The sequence below is a fragment of the Podarcis vaucheri genome (genome assembly GCF_965113315.1).
Source record: "Podarcis vaucheri genome assembly, chromosome: 2".
NCBI lineage: Eukaryota > Metazoa > Chordata > Lepidosauria > Squamata > Lacertidae > Podarcis > Podarcis vaucheri.
In genome coordinates this window covers 35,362,258-35,385,765 of record NC_138760.1, presented here as the reverse complement: position 1 = coordinate 35,385,765, position 23,508 = coordinate 35,362,258, and the positions used below count along the sequence as shown (strand labels likewise).

At 45.3% G+C, this 23,508-nt stretch overlaps 2 protein-coding genes across 5 annotated transcripts in view; one reads left to right on the top strand and one right to left on the bottom strand.

The window, feature by feature from the left end:
• Positions 1-9,626, top strand: part of PGS1 (phosphatidylglycerophosphate synthase 1) — a 136,970-nt gene extending 127,344 nt beyond the window's left edge. For 2 of the 3 annotated variants that reach the window (XM_082213344.1, XM_082213342.1), the window contains exons 8-10: positions 4,044-4,192; positions 7,573-7,719; positions 8,929-9,626. In XM_082213344.1, the coding sequence (XP_082069470.1) occupies positions 4,044-4,192; positions 7,573-7,692 (269 nt within the window). In that variant the 3' untranslated portion in view covers positions 7,693-7,719; positions 8,929-9,626. Of the gene's footprint in view, positions 1-4,043; positions 4,193-7,572; positions 7,729-8,928 lie in introns of all 3 variants that reach the window. The other variant, XM_082213343.1, reaches the window with a different exon arrangement.
• Positions 8,689-23,508, bottom strand: part of DNAH17 (dynein axonemal heavy chain 17) — a 97,562-nt gene continuing 82,742 nt past the window's right edge. For both annotated transcript variants that reach the window (XM_082213328.1, XM_082213329.1), the window contains 15 exons: positions 22,270-22,434; positions 21,732-21,872; positions 20,946-21,116; positions 19,485-19,607; positions 18,098-18,291; positions 17,493-17,641; positions 17,251-17,378; positions 15,848-16,075; positions 15,423-15,614; positions 14,451-14,630; positions 13,872-14,054; positions 12,185-12,367; positions 10,868-11,011; positions 10,139-10,364; positions 8,689-9,110 (listed from right to left, as the gene is read on the bottom strand). In XM_082213328.1, the coding sequence (XP_082069454.1) occupies positions 8,863-9,110; positions 10,139-10,364; positions 10,868-11,011; positions 12,185-12,367; positions 13,872-14,054; positions 14,451-14,630; positions 15,423-15,614; positions 15,848-16,075; positions 17,251-17,378; positions 17,493-17,641; positions 18,098-18,291; positions 19,485-19,607; positions 20,946-21,116; positions 21,732-21,872; positions 22,270-22,434 (2,655 nt within the window). In that variant the 3' untranslated portion in view covers positions 8,689-8,862. The remainder of the gene's footprint in view (positions 9,111-10,138; positions 10,365-10,867; positions 11,012-12,184; positions 12,368-13,871; positions 14,055-14,450; positions 14,631-15,422; positions 15,615-15,847; positions 16,076-17,250; positions 17,379-17,492; positions 17,642-18,097; positions 18,292-19,484; positions 19,608-20,945; positions 21,117-21,731; positions 21,873-22,269; positions 22,435-23,508) is intronic.

Here is a 23,508-nt window from a genome sequence, read left to right as displayed (position 1 = left end):
TTTGAGAAGTGTGCAGCCAACATTGCTGATGGCGTAGCAGCTCAAGGCAATGTCATTATCCTTCCACAACACGGCTGGCTCTGCTTGAATTGTGCATGCACATGAAAGCTCATACCAATAACAAACTTAGTTGGTCTCTAAGGTGCTACTGGAAGGAATTATTTTGTTTCGACTACGGCTACCTACCTGTAACTGAAACTTAATAACAGCTGTAAAATGGAGAGTACTGTTGAAATTAATAATACCACCAAAACCGCCAATTTCCACCACCCTGGGCAATCATGCTATCTTTAATTTATGCATTTGTTGTCGTCAGGCATTGAGATGGAAGAATAGTTCCCAAATGTAGTCCAGGAGTCTTGTGCAGGTGACTGCTCAAGATAGGCCATCTCAAGAAGCTCTTAGGCACTCTGAATAGCTGGCACTGTTGCAAATTCACAGGTTTTCCAAACCAAGTTGGGCTAGACTACTGCTGCAGCTATTCTGCTTTCTGGCTAAATGGGCCTTTAAGGATTTCTTTATAGCATTTCTACCCTGCTCTTCAGCCAACAAAGCTCCCAGAGCAGCTTAGGTAAAGGTAAAGGGACCCCTGACCATTAGGTCCAGTTGTGACTGACTCTGAGGTTGTGGCGCTCATCTCGCTTTATTGGCCGAGGGAGCCGGTGTACAGCTTCCAGGTCATGTGGCCAGCATGACTAAGCTGCTAGGTTGGCAGGAGCAGGGACTGAGCAACGGGAGCTCACCCTGTCGCGGAGATTCGAACTACCGACCTTCTGATCGGGAAGCCCTAGGCTCTGTGGTTTAACCGACAGTGCCACCCGTGTCCCCCCAGAGTGGCTTACATATAATCAAAACAAGACACATTAAAATCAAAGGATTCCTGTTTGGGAATCAAGCAGGTGAAGAATATGAGATACTTGGTAGTAGTGAGGTCATAAGCATACTCTCAGGAGAGAGAAGTATGTTCTTGGGGCAAAGAGAGAGAGAGAGTGTTTGGCAATCAGTTATGCAGCAGAGTGTCAGGTATCACTTGAGACCCAGATAAGGCTCCTTTATTAGACTGAATGAGGATAGAGAAATATTTTAGGTTTCCCCTCCTGAAAAGGTGAATCATGAGGTGAGCGGATTCAGGCTGGCATAGTCACAAAGCTAACACCATTGTAGGACATGCAGCCCTAACCTTCTGTCGCATTTCTAGTGGCAACAGGAATGCGAAAGAAGTTTGTGGGCTCAATCAAATTCCAGCATGCCTGCAGGCATCCCTCTCTCCTCATTCTGCAAGGCTGGATTGGATGTTTGGCCAGGGACATCAGCAGGGCACTCTTGCTTGCTCCTTTGGTTTTCTAAATGGCTATAGAGAGGGAAGAGTGTGGGGATGTTTAGAGTTACAGGAACTATTTCAGACTTGGAACACAAGACACTGTCCAAGTAGGTCAAAGTAACTGTAGATTATTCTCCTTGCATAAAAAAGCTACAAACTGTGATGTTTGTGATGCTGCCTGTGAAAGGGCTTCTTTGCCGTATCAGAGGGGTGCAGAATAGGCACTCTTGTAAGTTCAAACATGGACACAGCAGCTCAGAAAATAAGAGGCGGTTAATGCATTTGCACAAGTTTGCTAACGAACAGGAAAAATTGTCTGTTCAGCTTTGCTGGTAAGCTTTAGCCACTTGCCTAAGTGTGGAAGTTAACCGATTTTAAATTTCTTGGGGAATGGGCTGGGACCCACAAGTGGGCCTTGCTTCCAGTGCCTCCTCACTTGCCCACCCTGCCCCACCAGCCTTTTCACAGCCTTTTTGTTGAACCAGTGCCAGCAGCAGCTTTCCCTTCAGTGGTTGCTTGCTTAAAACTTTATATCCCACTTTCCCGCTTATCAGAGTAACTAGTTTCAGGGACTTACTGATGTTCAAAGAATGGTAAAGCAATCCCCAATCATTATATAATTAAAACAATTAAATGCCAAAAACCTAGAAACAGCATGGCAGATCACCAGTGTTTTAACTCTCTTTAAGATTCCAGTGTTGATAAAAGTGCCACCTGAACAAAAGTGTCTTTACATGGTAGTTGAAGCTAAGAAGAGAGTAGACCAAAGAAACTTCTGCAGTCACAGAAAAGGCTCTCCTATGTCTCTCCCGTGTCAGGCTGTTGAATCAGGCCTCACCATTAGGGTGTGGGCAGCTCGTGACTCTGTCCATGGTGCTGTGTAACCCCTGCATTAACAGCGGCTACTCCCGGGGCTTGGGCAGTTTGAGGGAGACCTCTTCCTTTTGATTTCAGGTGGGCAAAGAGACATTAAGAAGCAGGAGTTGAGGGCCAGGTGGACTGCTTTCTTGTTCTTTCCAATGAGAGTGAGTATTGCAAGCAGGGTTTGTGTGCTCCATGGCTATAATACGTCTTCCCTGTTGTTTTCCCACATTGTGGCTCCAGTGAGAGTGGAGCTAGTAAGTGAACACCAGGAGGATATTGGACCGAGTGGGAAGCTCTGCGTGGGGTTTTGGTTAGTTGATAGGATTGTTTGTTTTGGTATGTTTTGCTGTCATGCTTCTTAGCCCTTCATAGTGGTATTTTAAAATAATTGAGCTATTTAGTTCTCCTGACCCTTGAAATAGAACAACTACTATAACCCCCACTATAATTTACCCCAGTGAATGTACCTAGTTTTATTCAGTTGCAAACCCACTGTTAATTGCCTTGGCTCTTGTTTTCCATAAGATGGGCAGTATACATCTGATCATCATTTGTCTTGTTTATCTGGGGTTTATGCATCACGAAGGGCAAAGGGCAGTTTAATAATGATTTTATTCTTTATACCCCACCCATCTGGCTGGGCTTCCCCAGCCACTCTGGGCAGCTTCCAGCACATATAAAAACATAATAAAACGTTGAACGTTAAAAACTTCCTGATACAGGGCTGCCTTCAGATGTCTTCTAAAAGTTGTGTAGTACTTCCTCCCCATCAGATGTCAAGGAGATAGTGTTCCATAGGGAGGGCGCCACTGCTGAGAAGGCCTTTTGCCTGGTTCCCCGTAACTTCACTTCTCGCAGTGAGGGAAGCACCAGAAGACCCTTTAAAGTGGACTTCAGTTTTGCATCATTTCCCAAGTGTGGCAGGAAATATGAAAAGTATGCTCACATGTATTTGGCTCAGTAACAGATAATGATGAGAAGTGTTTACTTTAAGCTTAGGTGGTTTTCTTCAGTGGGAAGTGCTCTACAAATGTGGACACTCCCATTGGCCTGAAGGAACTGAGATGCAAAACTCATGCAGTCTTAGAAAAACAAAGTTGCTATCTTATGATTCCCACAGGGTTGTTCTTTTGTTCCGGATGAATGGGTGAGACCAGGTTGGTAGACTGCTGTTGCCTTTGGTAATTGTGCTGTTACCGCTGTTTAGTGTTGTGTGTGTGTGTGTGTGTGTGTGTGTGTGAGAGAGAGAGAGAGAGAGAGAGAGAGAGAGAGAGGGGAAGACAGGGAGGGAGATAGATATTGACATACAGGTATCGCTTCTGAAGGATAAACCTTTTTTTCTACAGTAGTTGCTCTGATATGATCAGCAGCAGCATCTACAGTAAATCATTCTGTGCATAAGTACTGATCTTGAGGGATTATGGTCTTTGCTCTATCAAGAACCTGGGGACATCACTAATTTATTTTTAAACATGATCGGTGTAATATTAAAAGCCTGATCCTTCAGTGCAGCTGTACAGGGTGGGGAGTGTGTGTTGCAATGGACCTCAGAGCATGGTCTGCATCCCATTGTGCAGGGATTGTGTTGTACAAGCTGAGAAAAGCGTATGCAAAAGTGCAGCCAGGTACTCTGTTGATTTTTGTGCCATTCCTGTATGACATTTTCTGCAAGGAAGTATCCCTATTTCCTGGTTGCTTCTTTAGTACCCTGACCTATTTATACTGCCAGTAAATTAAATATTTAGTGTGTTTTGTTGCTTTTCCTTTCAAGAATAAACTATTGTTTGAGGCTCATAACAGCTTCCATGAAAACTTCCTCCGTCTGCCCCATTTCCTTTCTCCCCATGTTTCCCTGCAGGCCTCTGGTTGTACCTGGCAGGAAGCAGTCTACCCTGCTTAACTCTGATTGGCTCTCCTAATTTTGGGTACAGGTCGGTTCATCGGGACCTCGAAGCACAGGTTGCAATAGTGACGGAAAACAAAGCCCTGCAACAGCAGTTCCATCAGGTGCGTAGTTCGTGGGTCGATGATGTGAGTGCTCCGCTTCACACTGAACCACCCTAAGAGCTATGGGTGAAGGGCACTATACTAGTTTAATGAATAAATAAAATAAACAAGTAGTGGGGTTGAGGGAAACTGGATTAATTCAAAACTGTCCAGAGGAAGTTTGTGTGAGCAGTTACTTTTCTTTATTAAATGTGTTGGTTGCTTTTTTACAAAAGCAACTCTAACCCATTTTAACTAGAAAACTGATACATTAACACTGGGGGGAAAGAAAACCAAGAAAAATCTTTTTTGAAAAACCCTCCAGTGATGATGCATCTGAAATAGCTGTTGTAGTCCTGAATGGATCTGGATTGACGTAAACAGGCTGGTCCTGGAGGCTGAAGATAAATGTGGGAAAAGACACGAGGTATTGCTAGCTCTGGCCCTAATGCATACATGGGCTTTTCTCCTTTGACTTGATGGTTGTCCCCATGGGGAGAAGTGTAGTGGCCCATAGTTTTCCTAAAGACTATCCTAGTACCTCCCAGTGTTTCGGTAATCCAATGGTTGATGAATTTTATAAAGAGGGACAAAACTATTAGCTGCTTTCTGGCTTTTTCTTGCTCACAACTTTTCGACCTACAAGTGCAGATGTTTTCTTTATAATTATTCTTGTAGGTTTTCATTTAGACTTTTCTGCTCCTGATTCTCTCTCCTCCCCAATTTTATTTATAAAACAAAGGTTATACAGAGACTGACAGAATACGAAAACAGTGCTTTTGATTTTTAAGATTAATGAAATAGTTGCTGTGGGCTTTCCCATCATTTCTTGGTGTGTGCTCTCCTGCTGGCTGCAAATGTATTTCGGATTGACCTGAGTCTATCTCTGCTTGCGTGGCCTTGATTCCTCTCTCTGTCCACTCACATATTCTAGACTGGCTTTTTAATTGCCCTTTGCAACTGCTGTGTCGCAGCACAACAGTTGGAATTGCATATACATATTAATCCCAAGATTTACTCTCAGCCAGTTCATCCAAACTAAAGTTATTACTTGTCGTAATATTGAATTTCACTGGAAACAGGAGTTTCCATAAGAAGGCTTACCCCTGGCTTCTAACTGAAATTTGTAGTTGTTAAATTTATATGAAAATACCTGGTACCACATAAAATCCCCATAAAACAGGGCTGGGGAACCTCAGGGCTGGGGTTAAATGCGGCTCTCCAGTTTTCTCTGTGGCCTTCAGACTCCCCAGTAGCCCTTGTCAAACTGCTAATGCCTCTTGCTTGTTTGAATGGCAGATAGAGAAGTGTACGTAGAAACTAGCTCATTGTACATTTGTTGCACTCTTCACTTTAGCCTCTCCCCCCCCATCACAGTCACATGGGCCCCTGAAGGTTGCCCAAAAGGGAATGCAAGCCCCCCCCCCCCACCTGGGGAAAGGTTTTCTACCCATGACACAAAGTCTCAGTGTTGATTGGATTTTTGAAAGAACATTGACTTTGTAGCAGCCAAGCCATAGAAGCCATGTATAATTTCAGCCTTTAAATGAAGGGGCTCCATAAATACTGTCTTGGCTTACTCTCTAGCAATTGTTTTCCCCTACGCCAGAGGATTTCAGGGGAGAGATTGCTCTTCCCTCATGCTGCTTTTGTAGAAGGCAAAAGCAGTGGTGGCTTGTGAAAACAAACAAACAAACACCCTCACAGCTCTCCGAGTTCTTGAGGACTTGAAGGAGGACTTGAGGGAGGGGGTAGGGTCTTGTTCCACGTTGTGCAAGGAAGGCTTTGGGAAAGGCAAGAAGTGACATGAACTGTTCTCACCACTTCCTCCTTCCACAGGGAAGGGGAAACTGATGAGAGCAGTTCATGCCACCACCTGCCTTCTTTTGAAGTATTGCACTATATTAAACTTGACTTTGCCCCTCCCACAATTTCTCTCCATGTGCTGAAAGATGGAACGGGCGTTTAAAAAATTGTTCCATTTTTGTATCATCTGTAGGAGGTTATAAACATCCGATGTATAATCTGAAATAAATGGGAGCTATTGGAAATGCGGTAAGAATTCAGATGACAACCTAGTAAGCCGCATACACAAACTGTTGCTATTATACTTATCCTTTGTGGAGCATTGGTACCTCTTGTTGTAGGGGGGTGGTTGTGAGTAACCCAACTAAGTTTCTTACAGTTTGTGTGAATCCTGCCTTTGGGGTGGATTCAGAGCAATCTGAAGTCTGTGGATAGTCATTTTTTGATCCTTTAATAAGAGTTGTTTACATTCTCTGCTTCCCATCCCATGTGGACTGCAAGCCTTTTGTGAAGGCGCCATGTCAGGACTGTGCCCTGTATACTTCTCAGCACATTGTCTTAGCAGCATTAGCACAGTCCTTAAGGACACACTTCTGCTGCTCAGCTAGCACTTCTGCAGACCTTCAGTTAGCCCCAGGTCAAATCACCTTTCTAACTACACTTGCTCTGCCTACGCTGTAATTACCAGTTGGTAAAGAAAGACAATTGTGCTAGCCCTCTTTAGATGACCGAAACACATGAATTAATGAGCGAGAAGAACACAGGACCCCCTTGTTCACAAGCACATTGAATAAGGTTTACTTTCTATCTATTTACTTAAAGAAGGCCTTGTTAAATCCTAGAGGGAACTAGTTTACAGGAAATAAGAGGGGGCAGGGGAGAGAATTAGAACGCGATCTGCATGGGCTTGGGAAGGTTATAGGTGGCTAATAATGTGGCTGAGGACGGGTGCTTGAGCTGTGGAGTCAGGCAGAAGTCCTATAATTGTGTCAGGGCTCTCTGCATGTACAAGAACCCATCTTGCTAGCGCAGGTGAGAAAGTATCTTTGTGCTGTAAGCACTGCTTCAAATCTCATGGGGTGTATGCGTCCTGTATCACACAGACACTTGCTGTCCCTGCCAGCTGTATTGTTTGTTCTTTGAAGGTGCTTAGTATTTCTGGGAACCACAGCGAAACCTTGACGGCACATTCATTTTAAAATGCAGCTTCGGAGCTTTTTCTGAAGAGAAATGAACTGTCTGGTCTCTGGAGATTAAAGTCGAGCTTCCTTTTGGACGATTATAGCTCAGGGTTTGGCTGTTACGGGAAAAAAGTAACTGCAGGGCCAAATCTCACAATGCTTTCCTCCTTTGTGTGTTTGTATACATATGTGGGTTGGGCTCTGTGTATGTGCAATTACTTGACTCAGTTGGCATTTGAGATGCCAAACTTGAGAAAGCAGGTCAGCCTGCATAAGAGGTACTCTCTTCAGAGGAATGAAAGTATATGGAGCCCTGTACTTTCATTAAAACTAATTAAAGCAATCAGTAATGCAGTCCAGGAGCAGATGTTCAAATTCATGTAGTAACCTCCCCCTCCTTTTCCCCCACTATAGGAGCAAGAGCAGCTTTATTTGCGGTCTAGTATGGTGTCTGCATCAACCTTTGAGCAGTCTAGTCGCTATGTCCAACTGTGGGTGAAGATGGTGACACCTCTGATTAAGAACTTCTTCTGAAAAAAAAGATAGGCGGGTCCTTTTGGGGTGAGTTTTGTAAGTTGTTGCTTATACCCTCCCCCCACCCTGGCAAGCACTTTAATAAACAGGAAAGAAGCATGAGCTGATTTCTGTAAGAACCAAGGCAGTGTTTTTCCTGCGCAGCATAAGCCTGCTATCCAAGGGCCTGCATTGGGCGGGCATTGCAAAACGCTGCAAGACCTTATTAATTTGTCTCAATTTGTCTTATTCTGGGGAAAGGCTAAAATTCGCATATAAAATAACTGGAAAGTAGTAAAATGCCAGACAGGCATGTGTGGAGGAGAAATTGAGGCTTCCAATACACAGTGCTGGTCAACTGCATGAGGGCTAAAAAGAGTAGAAGGGAAACAGAAGTACAGCTATTACAGCTTTGAATCAGGTGTTCATCCATAACACCAAGGTTTATTTGGACAGTTCCTTATGTATTATTTGGGACCAGGTTCTCTTTGGCAGTAAGATGCCTCTTGCTATCTAGAAAATGGCAATGATTGAGGTGGGGGCTGAGGCTTTGGTAACTGCTATTGTAATGAAGGGAGATACTGGAGCTCATCAAGAATATAAACCTAACAAATGTTTATATTCTTAAGTAGTGCTAATGTGACTACCAGGAGCGCCTCAGGCATTAAGCTTGCTCCTGCAGAGCTCCAAGTAGGCCAAATCATGAGGTGCCTCCTGGGTTCAATAAGTTACAGAGGAAGACATTTGCATTTTTCAGAAATTTGGCATTATTATGCCTAACTGGTGAGAGAGTCCCTTTTCCTTGTGGATTAATGCTGGTGGAGATTAGCAAACACATCTTAGGTGGGGGAAAACCTGAGCTAATCAGCATATATTTTCATACTCATGAGAACTGAAAAATCTTCTAATCAGTTGCAGTGAATGCTACACAATGAAAGTGAACTGGGAAAGGAATCCTGGCCAATGCGGACAAATGTACACAGACTTGTTTCTAGTCATAAACTGCAGGCTTGCATATATTATTGTAAAAATACTGTTTATCAATAACAACCTGAGTAGCATAACCACACTTTTTGCTTTTTTATTGAAAACTTTGCAAACAAGTCTTTTTAGTTTCTACTTCGGGAAAGGTGGTGGGGTGACATGATGGAGTGGGGGCGGGCGGGTAGGGCTTTGCTTTCAAGGCAGGCGTTAAACTTGCAAGAGCAAAGCAACTCCTGCAAGAATCCACTTAGCTGGCTTCTCTTTTGTCTTCAGGTTGAAGGTCCAGACGTAGGTGGGGCCTCGCATGCGCGTCTTATAGACAGGACACTCATACATGTTCTTGGTGTCCATACGATCCACGGGAATGGCTTTGATGAAGATGACGGGCATCGAGGGGGTCAGCTCCTTCAGACGTGCATCACTGATGACACCTGTCTGAGTATCCCAACGTGCACCTGCAGGAGGACAGAACTGTGGTGATGTTTCAGCCTAGAGGGTGCTTCATTTGCAGCAAGCGTTAAGGAAGGGAACCTCACACTACCAACCTTCTGTCTTTAGAAGCATGGCTACAGGTAGTTGCTCTGGCTTGAATGTGCCTTTGCTGTCATCTCCATAATTTACGTAAGCATTCTGAGCATTAACAAGCTAGAAAGAGCCGAATGCACAACTCTGCCCTGAGCCTATGGCAGTGTTCCTTTGCTCCAGAAAGCTATATTCTTCCTTCCACCTTCATTCAGCCTTGTAGGTAACATAAATGTCCCTACCTACAGTGACTTGAGCACTAAGGGTTAGGCTTCTTCAGCCCCCCTTTAATATGCGGGGGCAATATTACATTCCTAACCTTAGCCGCACTTAGAAACAGAGTATTTTAATATGGTCAATTAAGTAGTTTTGTCTGTAAGGGCAGTAAAATAGGCATGTGCTGCCCTCTGCTGACATGCTAAAGTGATAATAAAGGCAGCTACTGCAAAGTGTTGTCTGCTTGATCCTTTATTGACAAATATTTGTGCTTGATCCTTTCTTGACAAATATTTGTGCATTCAAAACCGACAGATTTCAGCCTGGAAGTAGTTTACAGTGTGGAAATAATATTTGCACAAGCTGAAGGCATCCAGCAATGAACTCTATCCTTAGGAATTGATTAAGAATCCTCTGCTGTTACCAAGCACAAAGGTACACCTGAAGCATTGATGGGGTGCCCTTCTTTTTAAAATTGTGATGATTATGTAGCTCAGAGTTGTGCCTGAAAGAGGTGGGGCAGGGGAAAGTGGTCTTGCTTCAACGTCCTGGAGGCAAAGAGAGAACCCAGGGACACAATGTTCTAAAAATGCAAGAAACTATAGTAAACACCCTCCCCACCTCTCTCAAAGAAATAGCACAGATGAAATGGAGAGCTTCCCTACAGTAGAATAGGACAAAGGAGAAACTGCCTTGTCTGCTGTTGAATGACTGCATCTCTGTCTTACATGATAAGCTAGATTACCTTCCATGAAGAGCCCATGCACATAGGAGCCTTCTCGAGGGGGAGCTGTCATATCCTCCCGGTTCTTCTTGGTAACTTCCACTGAAAGGCACATTCTGTCAAGAGGCCACTCATTTTTCCTAGCCATAGACTGCATAATGGCCGTGAGGAAAGACTGAGGGTTAAAGAAGCCTGCTAGCCATACAGTTGTGGGTAGGGCAAAGTCTGTTGTCCAGGCCTCCAGCTCCTGAAAATGGAAATATTACACATAGCTAAGCATGTTGAGGAGGTCCATGTTTTCTGTTGCACTTGAGAGTCCATCTCCCATCAGCCCCAGGCACCACACTCAAGGAACAGGGATCATGGGAGGTGTAGTTCCACAACGCTTATAGGGTCACATGTTTTCCCATTGCTGCTTTAGCAGAAACTACCTCCTATAAACACATTATCTTCACATAAAGATTCTGAAAAGCCTACGCATGTCTGTCATCCTAAACAGATGATCAAGACTTTTACCTAGTAGAATTGCATACAACTACAGCTGAAAAGTATTCTTGTTATTTTATTAAGGATTGCTATTAAGGATATATATAGAAGGTAAAATTAGAAAAAACAATGCAAAAGCAAATAACTGAGTGTTGCTTAACTAAAATATGATGCGTAGGTGCAAGTTCTTAGCTGTCCTGGTTGTTGCACTGCCAGGACAGCTAAGAACTTGTTTTTGGAGAGCTTTAACAAAGGAAACCTCACCCTGATGCGGAGCAGTAGGTCAGCATACCAAGCTCCCAAGCTGAGCAAAGATGGATAAGCCCGGTTTGTCCACGAATCAGGAACATTGTCATAGTAAAGAGCATTTGATAGATCTTCCATGTCTGTTGTGATTGTCAATTCTCCCTGTGGGAAAAACAAAACAAAAGCTTTTAATTGGATTCCTCCATCAGCTCAGCACAGCTTTTTGTGGCTATGCAGACCATTTGAAGACTTCTTAGTGTATTTTTACGAAAACGGCATCCCTGTTGATCTAAGGTTCTGGTTATGTGAATGCTTTGGCATTAATTACAGCACTTTCAAGATTATATGTTATGCAAACAATGTACCGTCGTTCCTCACTTGTGGTGGTGTTTCCAGGCATTTTCCCTCATGGTACTGCTGATGTTGTGGCAATTTAAATTTCCCAGCACTTGCATTGCTGAGAAAATGAGATGCACTCCTCTAGCTAGTGCTATAATTATGGGTAGCAGCGCTAATGCCAAGCAGTTGTGTAACTGATATCAATGATTAAAAACAGCAAAACACACACACACACACAATTTTTTGACCCTTTGTAAATTATTTTTAGCTCTCTGCTGGACAAGCCCTTATTGGTTTCTGGTTCCAACACATACATCCATTTCTGTGCGTTGTGGTATGTGGCTCCCTTAATGTCCAGCAGCCTTATTTCACCCTGGGGAGTTTAGGGAGCAAGTGCATTGAGCTAATGCCTCCCTGTCTCCTGGGCCAGAACACAGAATTCTAAACGGCTTGTTTTGTTACAAAGGAGGAAGCAACACAGTGAAGCTTGCAAGGAGGATATTTTTCTCTTTATCCACCCCACCTCACCCCAATCTTGCCATAGAATTGTATTGTGGAAGACTTGTTGGAAGGTTGAGCTATTGGCAAAACTTGAACGTAGTGAAGGGCAGTGAAGGAAAAGTCCACTGGGCAGGGAACACGATCTGTGCTGAAGTCGGCGACCAGCCAGTGAACATAGAGGGAAGATTCCCAAGACAAACATCTTGGCTCTATCTCCCTTAATTTTCATGTGCTTGTGTATACAAACTACTGAATATGTACTGTTCTGATTGGAAAAAGAGTATCATTATCTTCTAGTTTAAAGTGCTCTTTAAATGCAGTAGCAGGAAAGATGAAAATCAAGTCTCGATGTTCAGGCATTTCCTGTTACTGAGAAAGCACGCTCCACTTTAATTTTCCTATGCCAGGTCATGTGTCAAGTATGCTGACTGAACCAGGTCAAATGTTGTTGTTTTTCTGGTGTACTTCTAGCAATAGCATACAACATGCACCTACCTTCAACCCCAAGTTTAATTCTTTCAGAGAACGTCTAATTTCACTGGTAAGGATGTTCATTCGTTCACATTCCTGGAAGGCAACTACTACATATGGGGTCTTCTCAGCTGCCTTTGCCATGATCTCCACCATATTGAAGGGCTCTGGAAGCCGATCCATGATCTCATCTAGCACAGCTTTTACCTGTTACACAGGCGGCCAAATGAATGTTTTGTTATATGCAGCATCATTTCAAATGCTCCAAAGGGTAAGCAAAGTACTAGACTAAAATACCTGCCCCAGCAAGGTGGGCAGACCAGAGCATTTCCCACATTTCCTGGGGCCTGAAGAAATATCAATGCAACTGAAAAAGGACTGACAGTAGAAGGGGCAGAACAGGTAGCAGCAACCCTAAAACCTGTTGCTGATTAGAAACTAGGGTTGGGCGATAATTAGGTTTTCAACATTGCGATATATCACCAGCCAAACATCATGGTTTGGCGATATACCATGATGCTGAAAGGAGCTACATTGGCCCCAGCCTGCAAGGTCCCGGGTGAAACTCAGCTCTCACAACTTGGGAGCTGAGGTGCTTTCACCCCAGCGCCTTGCAGGTCAGGGCCAATGCAGCTGGCTCCAGTCCACTGCTCTGCTGGGGCGCGCAAAGGCTTCCGCCCTCCACTCCCCAAGACAGAGGGAGCCTTGCAATGAAGCCCAACAGGCTCGGTTTGCAAGGTTCCCTTCGCCAGCAAAGGGTGGGGGGCATGCAAGCAGCCTAGGAGAAAGAGGCTGCTTGCTCTCCACCCCACCCCACCCTTGCTGGCAAAGATGGAGGGAGCCCTGCAACGGAGCCTGCCAGGCTTCTTCATCTTTGCAGGCAAGGGTTGGGGCGTGCGCGCAAACAGCTTCCTTTTCCTAGGAGAAAGAGACCGCTTGCTCAAAGACAGAGGAAGCACTGCAATGGAACCAAGGCTCTGCCCCCCCCCCCCGGCTGAGCAGGACCCCCGTCCATCCAGCACATGCACATGCCAGAGGGACAGGATCTTATTTGCACACCCCAGTCAGGGAGTGCAAAGCCTCCCACTCCCCATGGAGGCAGCTCAAATCCTCCTCTGGCTTGCATGCTAGCAGAAGGATCAGGGCTGCTCAGCTGGGGAATGCAAAGCCCCCCCCCCCAGCTGAAGGAGCCTGGTTCCTCCTGCTCATGTGCAAACAGGAGAAGGGTCAGGGCTGCTCAGCTGGAGAGCGGGAGCAGTTCAATGGAGCTCCCACCCCGCCGCTGGCTCGTACCAACTGGTGGCGGGTTGGGGGCTTTGTAAAACTGCTTGGCTGAGGCGAGGGCAGCTGCGCGCTCCTCAGCCAAGCAGCTTAAAGGAGGGAGGAACAAGCTATATAGGTGCCTGGCCAATGCAGCTTGATTCTCTCTGTGCTGGCATGAGGGGTAGACTGTGATGGCGGTTGCTGAAACTGCCACGGCTCCGAGTCCCTCTGCCTCCAGCTGCAGCTTGTTTCTCCCTCGCTGCACTGGTAGCAGAGGGACTCATGAGAGGCAGCAGTTTCACTAGCAATAAACCGCCGAGTGAAAGCGCCATAACTGTCTGCCCCTCAATGAATCACCCAAACCTATTAGAAACAGTCAAATAGGAACCCCAAACCATTATCAGGACCCTGAGAGCCATGGTCAAAGCAAACTGGAAGGTTTTCCTACCTTTTCCTCTCGGGACACACCAGTTCCGCCTCCGGCATCTGACTCTTTGGGTTGCATTTCCAGCACAGTGCGGAAAAGTTTCTCAGAGGTGACAGTGAGGAACCCAATCTCTGCATTAGGATGAAGCCCGTACAGATAAGGGCTCTCAGGTGGAAGATTTTCGTCAATATATTCATGATATCCCTACAAAATGTAATATGCAGAAACTTGGATGCTATAAGATGTTAGTGACTGCTTAACGCCTACGCCAGCCTTATGTTCAAATTAAGCTTCCAGTAAACTATATGCTCATAACAAGCACTGTCTTGCCGGTTGATCTGGCTGTTTCCCCTGGGACTTTTATCCAACTTGTCCACAAGTATAATGCTGTTTCTCGTGGTCCTCTGAAATATTTTGCCAAGTTCCCTGTGCTGAGGTGTAAAACTATTTCTGTAGTTGCTGTCCTTTCTCTCTAAACCTTGCTATTGTTTCTTTTGTGGCAAATAGCATTTGCACCTATGGCTACCATTTACTTCCCCAGATGAAGGATTGTCAGAATAGTGTGTTGTTGGAGCAACTCCCCACCCCTCCCTCTCTCACCTTATAATCAGAGTTAGGTGGTATAAGGAAACCTGGTGCTAGCAGCATTTCTCCCTCCAGCATCTCCATACGGATGTATTCACCCAGGTAAGTCCGGCATAATCTGCGGTCCCAGTCATCGGTGATGTGTCCCCCATACATGATCTCCCCAAAGAGATACCGCAGGTCGTCCCAGGGAACCTAGGAAAAGATCCCACGGAGGGGGGGAAAGCAAAAATTGGGGGAACGCTACCAACATTCTACTCACGTATATAAAGGTATTTGGGCTTTTTGCCGCAACCAAAGTTCTTTTCAGAAAACATGCTTTCATCACTAGTCTATTAAGGGGCACATTTGGTCCCATAAGTACAGTGAAAAATCTTGGGAAACGAGACAAAATGATTTAAAGCACAGACAAGTGCTGGTTAGCCAGCAGGGGACAATCCTGGGGGAATGCTGAATTGCTTTTCCCATCATGGCCTGTGAAGGCAGAAGAATACTTTGGAACTGAGGAGGTCCTATTTGATCTTCGCATTCTGCAATAGAGTTTGAGTGGGCTAATAAAATGGTCTTCATTCTATTCACGTAGCGTGTGTTACATGCTAGGTGTTATTGTAACAGGTAGAGTTTGTGAGTTTCCAGATGTAGGAGCTCCATTCAGAACAGTCTGTAGCTCCTCAAATTATTGCTGTCCCAAGTTGAAAAGTGCATTCTGCCCTGGAAGCAGAACTCACGGTGACAAAGTCTCCAGGTGCACAGATGCCAAAAAACGAGAATGCCCTGCCCACAAAACACAAGCTTTTCGGTTCAATGCTTCTCTGCACCAAGATCCTGCAGTACACCTTTTTCCTAATTAAATAATAGTAAATTCAAATAGCTATTCTCCATTTCCCAAAGCAGGCAGTGCTTTGATCAGACCCTTGAAAACAAGGGACCACTGACTACTACTTACAGTTTCTCTTCTATGCAACTCACAAGTTACCAAATCTTTACCTTCACATTGGCTTCCAGATAGTTATACAGTACATTGATGGAAATAGTGAGATCTCCATTGTTAAATGGGTAAGACCTATTCCATCCTTGAGCTCCAAATTTCCGCCGTTCTGCCACCACTGCATGGAAATAGCAGAGGGCAAAAAGAATGCACTTGAATTCAATTTCTTTGGTGCACATTTCTAGGGTATCCTAAAGGAGAAAAAGAAAAAAAAAAGGGCTGTACTTTTGCACAAAGTATCTCCGGCTGTTGGAAGTCAAACAACAGAAATGAGAAGCCATCCCAAAGTGGGGGGAAGAGGTCCTTTTCTTATCGAAAGCACTGTTTGCATTGCCCGAAAGACAGGAAAAACCAACTTCAGTGCTAATCTTGGATTGTGGCTGAATACAGAGTCCAAACAAATGGAACAGCAGGTCCTGCTTACCTGAGTAAAAAGATCCAGGGCTTTGTGTAAGTTGGCATGCATGCCTGTTGGAGGCTCATTGGTGATTTTAATGGCATTTTCCAGGAGTCCCTGAGGGATAATATGGGAATCTGGAGAGGGAGCAGGCTCAGCGCTCATGTATACTCTGTAATCGTCATGGCTCCCTATGCTATATCGTTCAACCTTTTTATCCAGTGTTCCCAGCCACTTGGCTACCAGATGGATGTTCTGTAGGGTATATAAAGGACATGTTAGTTGCTGCCAATGAGGATGGACTGCATTCTCCCTCCAGGGCCGCCTTTAGTGGCAACCAGAAGTACTGTAATGTGAATGGAATGCTATTCTAAGCTGTCTCCACCCTCCCCATCCCAAGGAACTGACATCACCTAGCCATAGTACATTAATATAAATGGTTCCATCCTAGAACTTCAGGAAGACAAAAGGCTCAGCATCCTGCCCTCATTCATGTCATGTTCTAGAATGGATATACATTCTCTGCTGTTTCATCGACTTTTTAGGCATAAAGACGCCTGCACTCATTTTATAGAATCACAGAATTGCAGAGTTGGAATCGGGAATCTCAACTAAAGCATCCATGATAGATGGCCATCCAACCTCTGCTTAAAAACCTCCAAGGAAGGCGAGTCCATGGCCTCCTGAGGGAGTCTGTGCCATGTACATGTCCCCTAGTATGAGTACTCCTTCCTTACACATGCAACACCAGTCTCAAGTTGGAGGGACCTGGAAGAGTGACAAATTGTCTGGGCATCAGCAAAATTCTTAACCTCACTCTACTCAATTTCCTCTCAAGGCCTGGATCTTTTTTAGCATAAGCAATAGACATATGGTCCTTAGCATCTAAGGCAATAATATCAACTGGGCACCAGTTTGGGGGTGGAATGGAATGGGAGAGGGAGGCTCCACTGCAGCCTTCACACTGAGAATGCCCCTACCTTCGCAATTACTTCAGCGGAGGAAAGAGAGAGGGTCTGCTTGCAAGGTACAGACTTCTCTGAAGCTGTGTTTCCACACAAAGGCTGCAACAGGATCATCTGCCCACAGCTGCTTGCAATTTCTTCATGCCGGCACCAAATACCTTTGGGCAGTGCCAGCATTGTTCCAACAGCCCAGTATATGTCTAATCCTATCAATGGACATCCGGCATATGCCAGGGAATTTTTTTTTTTTTTACACTGGATTATTTATGGACTGGATTACAGAGATTGTTCCAGAAATGATTATTAAAAGCTATTTTCATTTGCTGTCAGATAATTTACTTAAATCATGAGTGCTAGAGAGGCATGAAAGAAGTGAAGTACACTACACAAAGCTGTCTAGTGTAAGAAGTACGCTAGAAGTACAGTGTAAGAAGTAATCAGCAGGAAACGTTGGAATTGAAATACCTGAAGAATGACCCAGTGTCCTTCTACCGCAGCCACATCCAGAGCATGTTCTGCCACAACTTCCTGTCCTTGTCCTAGAGACACATTGTGGATTTTCCCATTGTCTATGGTGAAGCCAAGCTTTTGACCTAAGAGAGTTATTAAAATTGAGTGGAATTCTTCAAACGTCTGTTGTTCTTTTAAAGCTTTTTCTGTGTGCGCTGTTATAGGGCACACTTACTGGAAAGGACCTCCCAACTCACCTAAGGCTTCAACATCCTTCAGGGGATCAACTCCAGGAGAGAGAATGAAGAATATGGGTGTTGACTGGCTGCTCTCTTCATAGGATTTGGAAAATTCAACACTTCGGCCTTCAACAAATTTACTCCCCATTTTCTCCTCCACGAAGTTCCTGAGGGAAATAAAAAACATACAGGGGATTGAATTGGCTCTGGTGAACATTTTGGCCCTTAAACCTATGGGTTGTGTGATTATTGTCTTTTAAAACAATTATTGGGGGGTGGGACGGGATACAAACTGAACATTCCCCATTCCCAACTGTAAAGCATAGTTCACATGTAAAGAACAATAGTGAAGTTTGTACAAGCTCTGAAGTGGAGCAAGAAAATGAAAGGTGTGAATAACAATATGAAGGAAAATGTTACTAGAACCATGTATCATGAAATGTGGAACAGCTTGTCCTGTCGTCTTTGTCCGTGTGCTGAACAGCCACCAGTCTGCCGCAAAAGCGGTTTTTTTGCCCTCTAACCATACAAAGTTTTTGTGTGAGTTTTTCAGAAAGTGCTATGTCCCAAATGGTCGTTCCCTGTACAGCAGTCCCAAGCTGTAGGAAGAGTGCAGCACATACTTGACTGCGTAGGTCATGCGGTCTGGCCTCATACATCGCATCATGCACAGCTTTTGCAGGGCTGTCTTGTTCTTCCACTCCTTTGGAAAGACTTCCTTCTCAGGGGTCTCAGATTCCACAAACTTTTTCCACCGCTTAGCAGAACCTTCAATGTCACTGTCCAAGTTTTTGAACTCGTCCATATCAGACAGCACCTGAGAGCACAGTTAACAGAGAAGATGGTGCTGACAAGCCTTTGCTTTGTTTCCTCCCAGTTACCACCAGTGGCTTTAATAAATGCACCTGAGAGCAAGAACTCATGTTAAGTAGCACAATCCCTTTCTGACACCACACACTTGAAACCAAGCCAGTGAGCCTGCTTCTCAAGTACAGTAGTACCTTGGTTATTGAATGGCTTAGTTGTCGAACAATTCAGCTCCCAAACACCAAAAACTCAGAAGTGCTTCGGTTTATGAACGTTTTTTTGGAAGCTGAATGTCCAACGCGGCTTCTGCTTGAGTGCAGGAAGCTCCTGCAGCCAATCAGAAGCCACGCCTTGGTTTTCAAACAGTTTCGGGAGTTGAATGGACTTCTGGAACAGATTAAGTTTGAGAACGAAGGTACCACTGTACTCTGCTCACAACCACCTGAACTGTTAACAGATTTCCTTCTTCTGCCACTTCAAGTGAAAACAGGAGGCCTATGGCAAGAGGAGGGCCACGTTGGATACTACAGATATAGTGCCCAAGGCACCAGGCTGCTGTCATGCTTGCAGCAGAGCAGAGATGGAGAACCAGAGGCCCTCCAGTAGTTGGGCTCCAACCCCAGCCAGCATGGCCAATGGAAGCTTGACTTCAGCTAAACTGTCACAAGCCACACACAACAGGCTCTAAAAAGTACTGCTTCTCAATCCATGTTGTAATCCCTCCGATAGCACAGTCACCGTTGGCCATTCCAAAGGAACAGTTTTCTGGATGCCAAGCAACTGCAGGAAGGTCTCAACAGCCGTTTCCAGGTCATCCTAGACCTGGATGAAAAGGTGGCTTCATTTAATTTCTCATCTTGCTTTCCTGCAGGAAATGAAATGCAACTTGCCTGTAGAGCGTGATTGCTCTTTTCATGTACACGCAACAAGAGGCTGTGGCTACAGGCAGGCTGAGGGAAGGAAAAGGCCCCACTCCCCAGCCAGGCTCTCCCAAGCTATGGGCGTTCACTGCGGAGCAGAAGTTTCAAACTACTAGCACAGTTCTTTAGATGGCTCACACGAAAAGGTTTGAAGGTAGCTAAACTTCTACGACTCAGTCCCCATCAATCATGGACCATGCCACTGGATACCAGCATTTTCTAATGGGTCTCCTTCAGCTCCTAAAAAAGGACTTCACTCTAGAAACAGTATTTTCAAACAAACCTTAATTCCACCCCATCCTTGGCCTAACAGGAACTCTACTGGAGATGCCAGCCCAGCTTTAAAGGGGAAGCGCAGAAGGAAGTCTAGTTCCACCGGATTCACTTCTTTCTTCACCAACAAGACCTAGAGAAAGCATGGAATTAGAAGCATGAGGACTATTTACTCCAGAAACAATTGCTGGAACAGCTGTTGGTCTTGTTTATCCTTCTGAGTTTACTGACAGCAGGAGCAGAACCCAAAGACAAGGATAGAAGGGACCACACCCAACGGGAATCTGGCTTTGGAGTGTTGTGAGGTCAGATGAACACTCTGGTTAGGGACAACAGCAGCGGCAGCTGCAAGCCTAAACAAGACAGCAGCATCACTTCAGCCTTCAAGGGAGGGAGGGGACCCTGCTAATGCTAAGCATCCCTATTTTTAAACTTACCTGATAGGATTCTACAGCCTAATCTTTCTCCTTGACTGCTGCTGCTGCTTCTTCCAATGTAGTTTGCATAGGGAGTTAGGGGAGTAGCGGTATCTTTGGTGGGGGACACGCCGTGTTCCTTCTGGGGTAATTTGTCCACTTGTGGTTCTCAGTGCACTTAACTCTCACCTAAAAGCTGTCAACCTGTGACAGTGGCCAAACCTGGGAACGGCTTTGACTGGCTGGCTAAACCAGGTGAGGGGAGCCGATGGGTCTCAAACCCTTGGTGAGTTAGGGACTTCCTTTCATGTGAAGATGGTCTCCGGTGGATTGTATGGAGAAGACCAAGGGTCAAGAAGGTGGTTTCTGCACATACCGTAGAGGAAAGTGAGGGGCAGATGGGGCTCATCAACCTGGGAAGGTAGCTCGTCTAAGGAGAAGAGAAACTCTGATCCTGGACCTCCACTGCCTTGCAAGATATTTACAGGAGAAGGCGGCTAAAGAGTAAATGGTAAACAAATCTGGAGTGGAGTCCCTAAGACAATTGGAAGGCGGCTTGTATCACCTCCTTCTGGCAACTCCTGCAGCCAAGCTGGTGCTAAGCGCATTGCTCTGCTTTCCTTTGGACCACAATAGTGAGGATGAGGGGTGGGGAATTTTTTTTTATTTTTTTTTGCCCGGGCAGCACAGGAGCTCCATTCACACAGCCCAGGGTTGTGACCCAAGGAGGTGCTTGCTAATGCAGTGGTATGCTAATGCAGAGAAGCACTCCATTGTCTCTCGAGACAGATGCCAACAACAAAGTTTGACCTCCTCTGGAACTCCTCTTCTTCATTTTCTAAAGAGCTACCTCCTTCTAGTCCTTCTTAGAAGTTTCTCCACAACTTGCTTTACAACATCCCTTTCTGATCCATCTCTCTTTGGGTCTAATAATCCACTGTCCACACAGCTACACCCTGATTACCAGGCAAGAGGGAAATGTTGACTGACTCCATGGAAACAAAAAAAAAACCCCAGTTACTTCTTTTGTCAGTGCCAGCAGGAAATCACCTTACCTGAAAGGCAACTTGGGCTAGAAAAATAAGCTTGTCTCTCTCAAAAAGTCCCCGAGCAGTGTACATGTAGACGGAGTAGGTGATTTCGTCAGTTAGGTTGATCACTCTGTGTTTCACATCTTCTGCTGGAGGAGTCCGTTGAATGGCTTTCTCAAAGACCACATTGAATGCCTGGTCAGAAAAGAAGTCAAAGCATGGATGAAAACCGTTTAACGTGGTTGGACTTCGTGGCCTTTTATTAAAAGGCAGACATGGAGAAGGTGCCTTCATCAAAAACACGAGAACGTACAGTGTCTGGGCTGCAGCCTCGCATAAACTCTATGGTTCAAGTCCCTTTGGCAAGATCCTCTAATATGACCTCGGGGCAAGGTATTTAAGTTATAATGAACAGACAGCCACCCGTGCAAAAGAGGTAGACTGTAAGAAGAAGAAGAGTTTGGATTTGATATCCCGCTTTATCACTACCAGAAGGAGTCTCAAAGCGGCTAACATTCTCCTTTCCCTTCCTCCCCCACAACACTCTGTGAGGTGAGTGGGGCTGAGAGACTTCAGAGAAGTGTGACTGGCCCAAGGTCACCCAGCAGCTGCATGTGGAGGAGCGGAGAAGCGAACCCAGTTCCCCAGATTACGAGTCTACCACTCTTAACCACTACACCACACTGGCTCTCAAGATTAACTGCACAAAAGGATGTGGATAACTTGGTGTCAGTGACAGCAGGGAAGAGGCTATTCTCCACAAATGTAATTAGTGGCCTGTCCAACTAGTCTCCTTCCTTAGTTAATTACCTTTAACGAGAACTGATAGATGGGGTTGATTTTGTTGAGGTCATTCAGTATAAAGTACAACAAGGAAGCCCTTTCTGCAGCTGGCCTGTAGTTCTCTCTAGCTTCATTTATTTGCAGCTCAGTAATTTTAGCCTCTTTCACCTAAAAACAACAACAAGCAATCTTCAATACAGCAGTTATCAGTTCTCTAGAAAACCACAGTGTAGCTCCATAGCCCCTTACTCTTGTTGCTGGGTTGACAGATCACATAGGTTATTGGAGATGCCCCCCCCCCCGAATAGCGCAGTGATTGTGCAGAGCAGCCCACTTCCCAGGGGTTTTATTAATGAGTGAGCCCCAGGGTTTTTAAGGCTAAACCGGCCCCTTCTCCCTCCTCTTTTTCTTCTTTACTTATAGGACAGCTGAGTACACTGTAAATTGCAGTGCCAGTGAGATCCTGACTACCTGCCAACTTAATGGGCCCAGAAGCATTCTACACACTGATGAAAATTTGTGTTCTTTGTCCTCGAAGAGCCCTAGCCATGGCCCTGTGACTCACCTTTTCCTCTATCTCATTTGCTGTGCGCTTGGTGGTCTCCAGATTTTCCACCAAGGCTGTGTCGCCAAGGAAGTTTCCTGATGCAGCAGAGAGTCGAGCCAGTAAGGAATCCTCCAGCTCCTTCAGGATGATCTTAAACTCATTCTGTTGTTTTGTGAGAGTAGCCTATACCAGAAATGAGGGGGGGAAATACATGTTAGAATTTGGTAGGGGTGTGTGTAAAAGAGAGAGAGAGAGAGAGAGAGAGAGAGAGAGAGAGAGAGACTTCCTTTGAAGGTGGACAGCCTTCACAGACAGGCTGCAATTCAACAGATAGCAGAGTTGGATGAAATGGGAGCCCTTTGGACTCACCAGCCGTACTGCGCCTCAAAATTATCGCAGAGAATGTACCGTAATTTTTCAAGAGGTGAAAATGCAAAGAAGCTCCTGGAACGGAAGCTCTTCGTTCTAAGCTCATTCAAGGCAGTCATGCAAATGAGGGACCACCGGCATTCACATAACACATAAAGCAGCTTGTTCTTTTCCTATCGGGGTCTTTTTGTGACTACAAGAGTTTTGTAAAGGGTCATCACAATGCAACAGTGACTAACAGCTCAGGCGGACACGGAAGATGCATGGCAGATGCAAGTAAGGGCACAAGGGCCAGTTCTTAGATGAAGTTCATTTACGCCCAATAAGGGAAAATGCACCAACCTTCCCCCTCCCCCAAACACAAACAAAAAAGGGAAAAAAGATACGGATTTGCATATAATTTGCATATGCCATACTTATTTACATGTATAAGTGCAAACTTGAAATAACTACTGTATTTAACTAAAATATTATGAGGGTCAGCCCTACCAATTCGGCAGAGGGAGGCAATGCTCTCAGGCAGCAGAAGCTGGGGAACAGTTGTGGCAGCCCCCTGCCCACCCCTCCAGAGCCCCCTGGCCATTTGTTCCTCTTGGAGATCAGAGCTATATGTGTCTATTCAGTTTCTGTACATGGGATGGAGGGGGTGTGTGATCTTGCCCTGTGCCTCAGGCAGCAAAGTGCCCTGGGTCGCCCTGAGTACAGTATGTGAGTATGTGTAACTATAGTGGAGAAGCCTGAGACCAGCAATGCCTGCTCAGTTGGCTACTGATGAGCTACTTTCAAGGTCTCTGCTCTTCCTTCCCAGGGTTCATTATCATTTAAAGATAATCTGGACCAGACAACCCTTCAAACAGAAGACTCCTTCAAAGAAGAGGACTGCTTTCT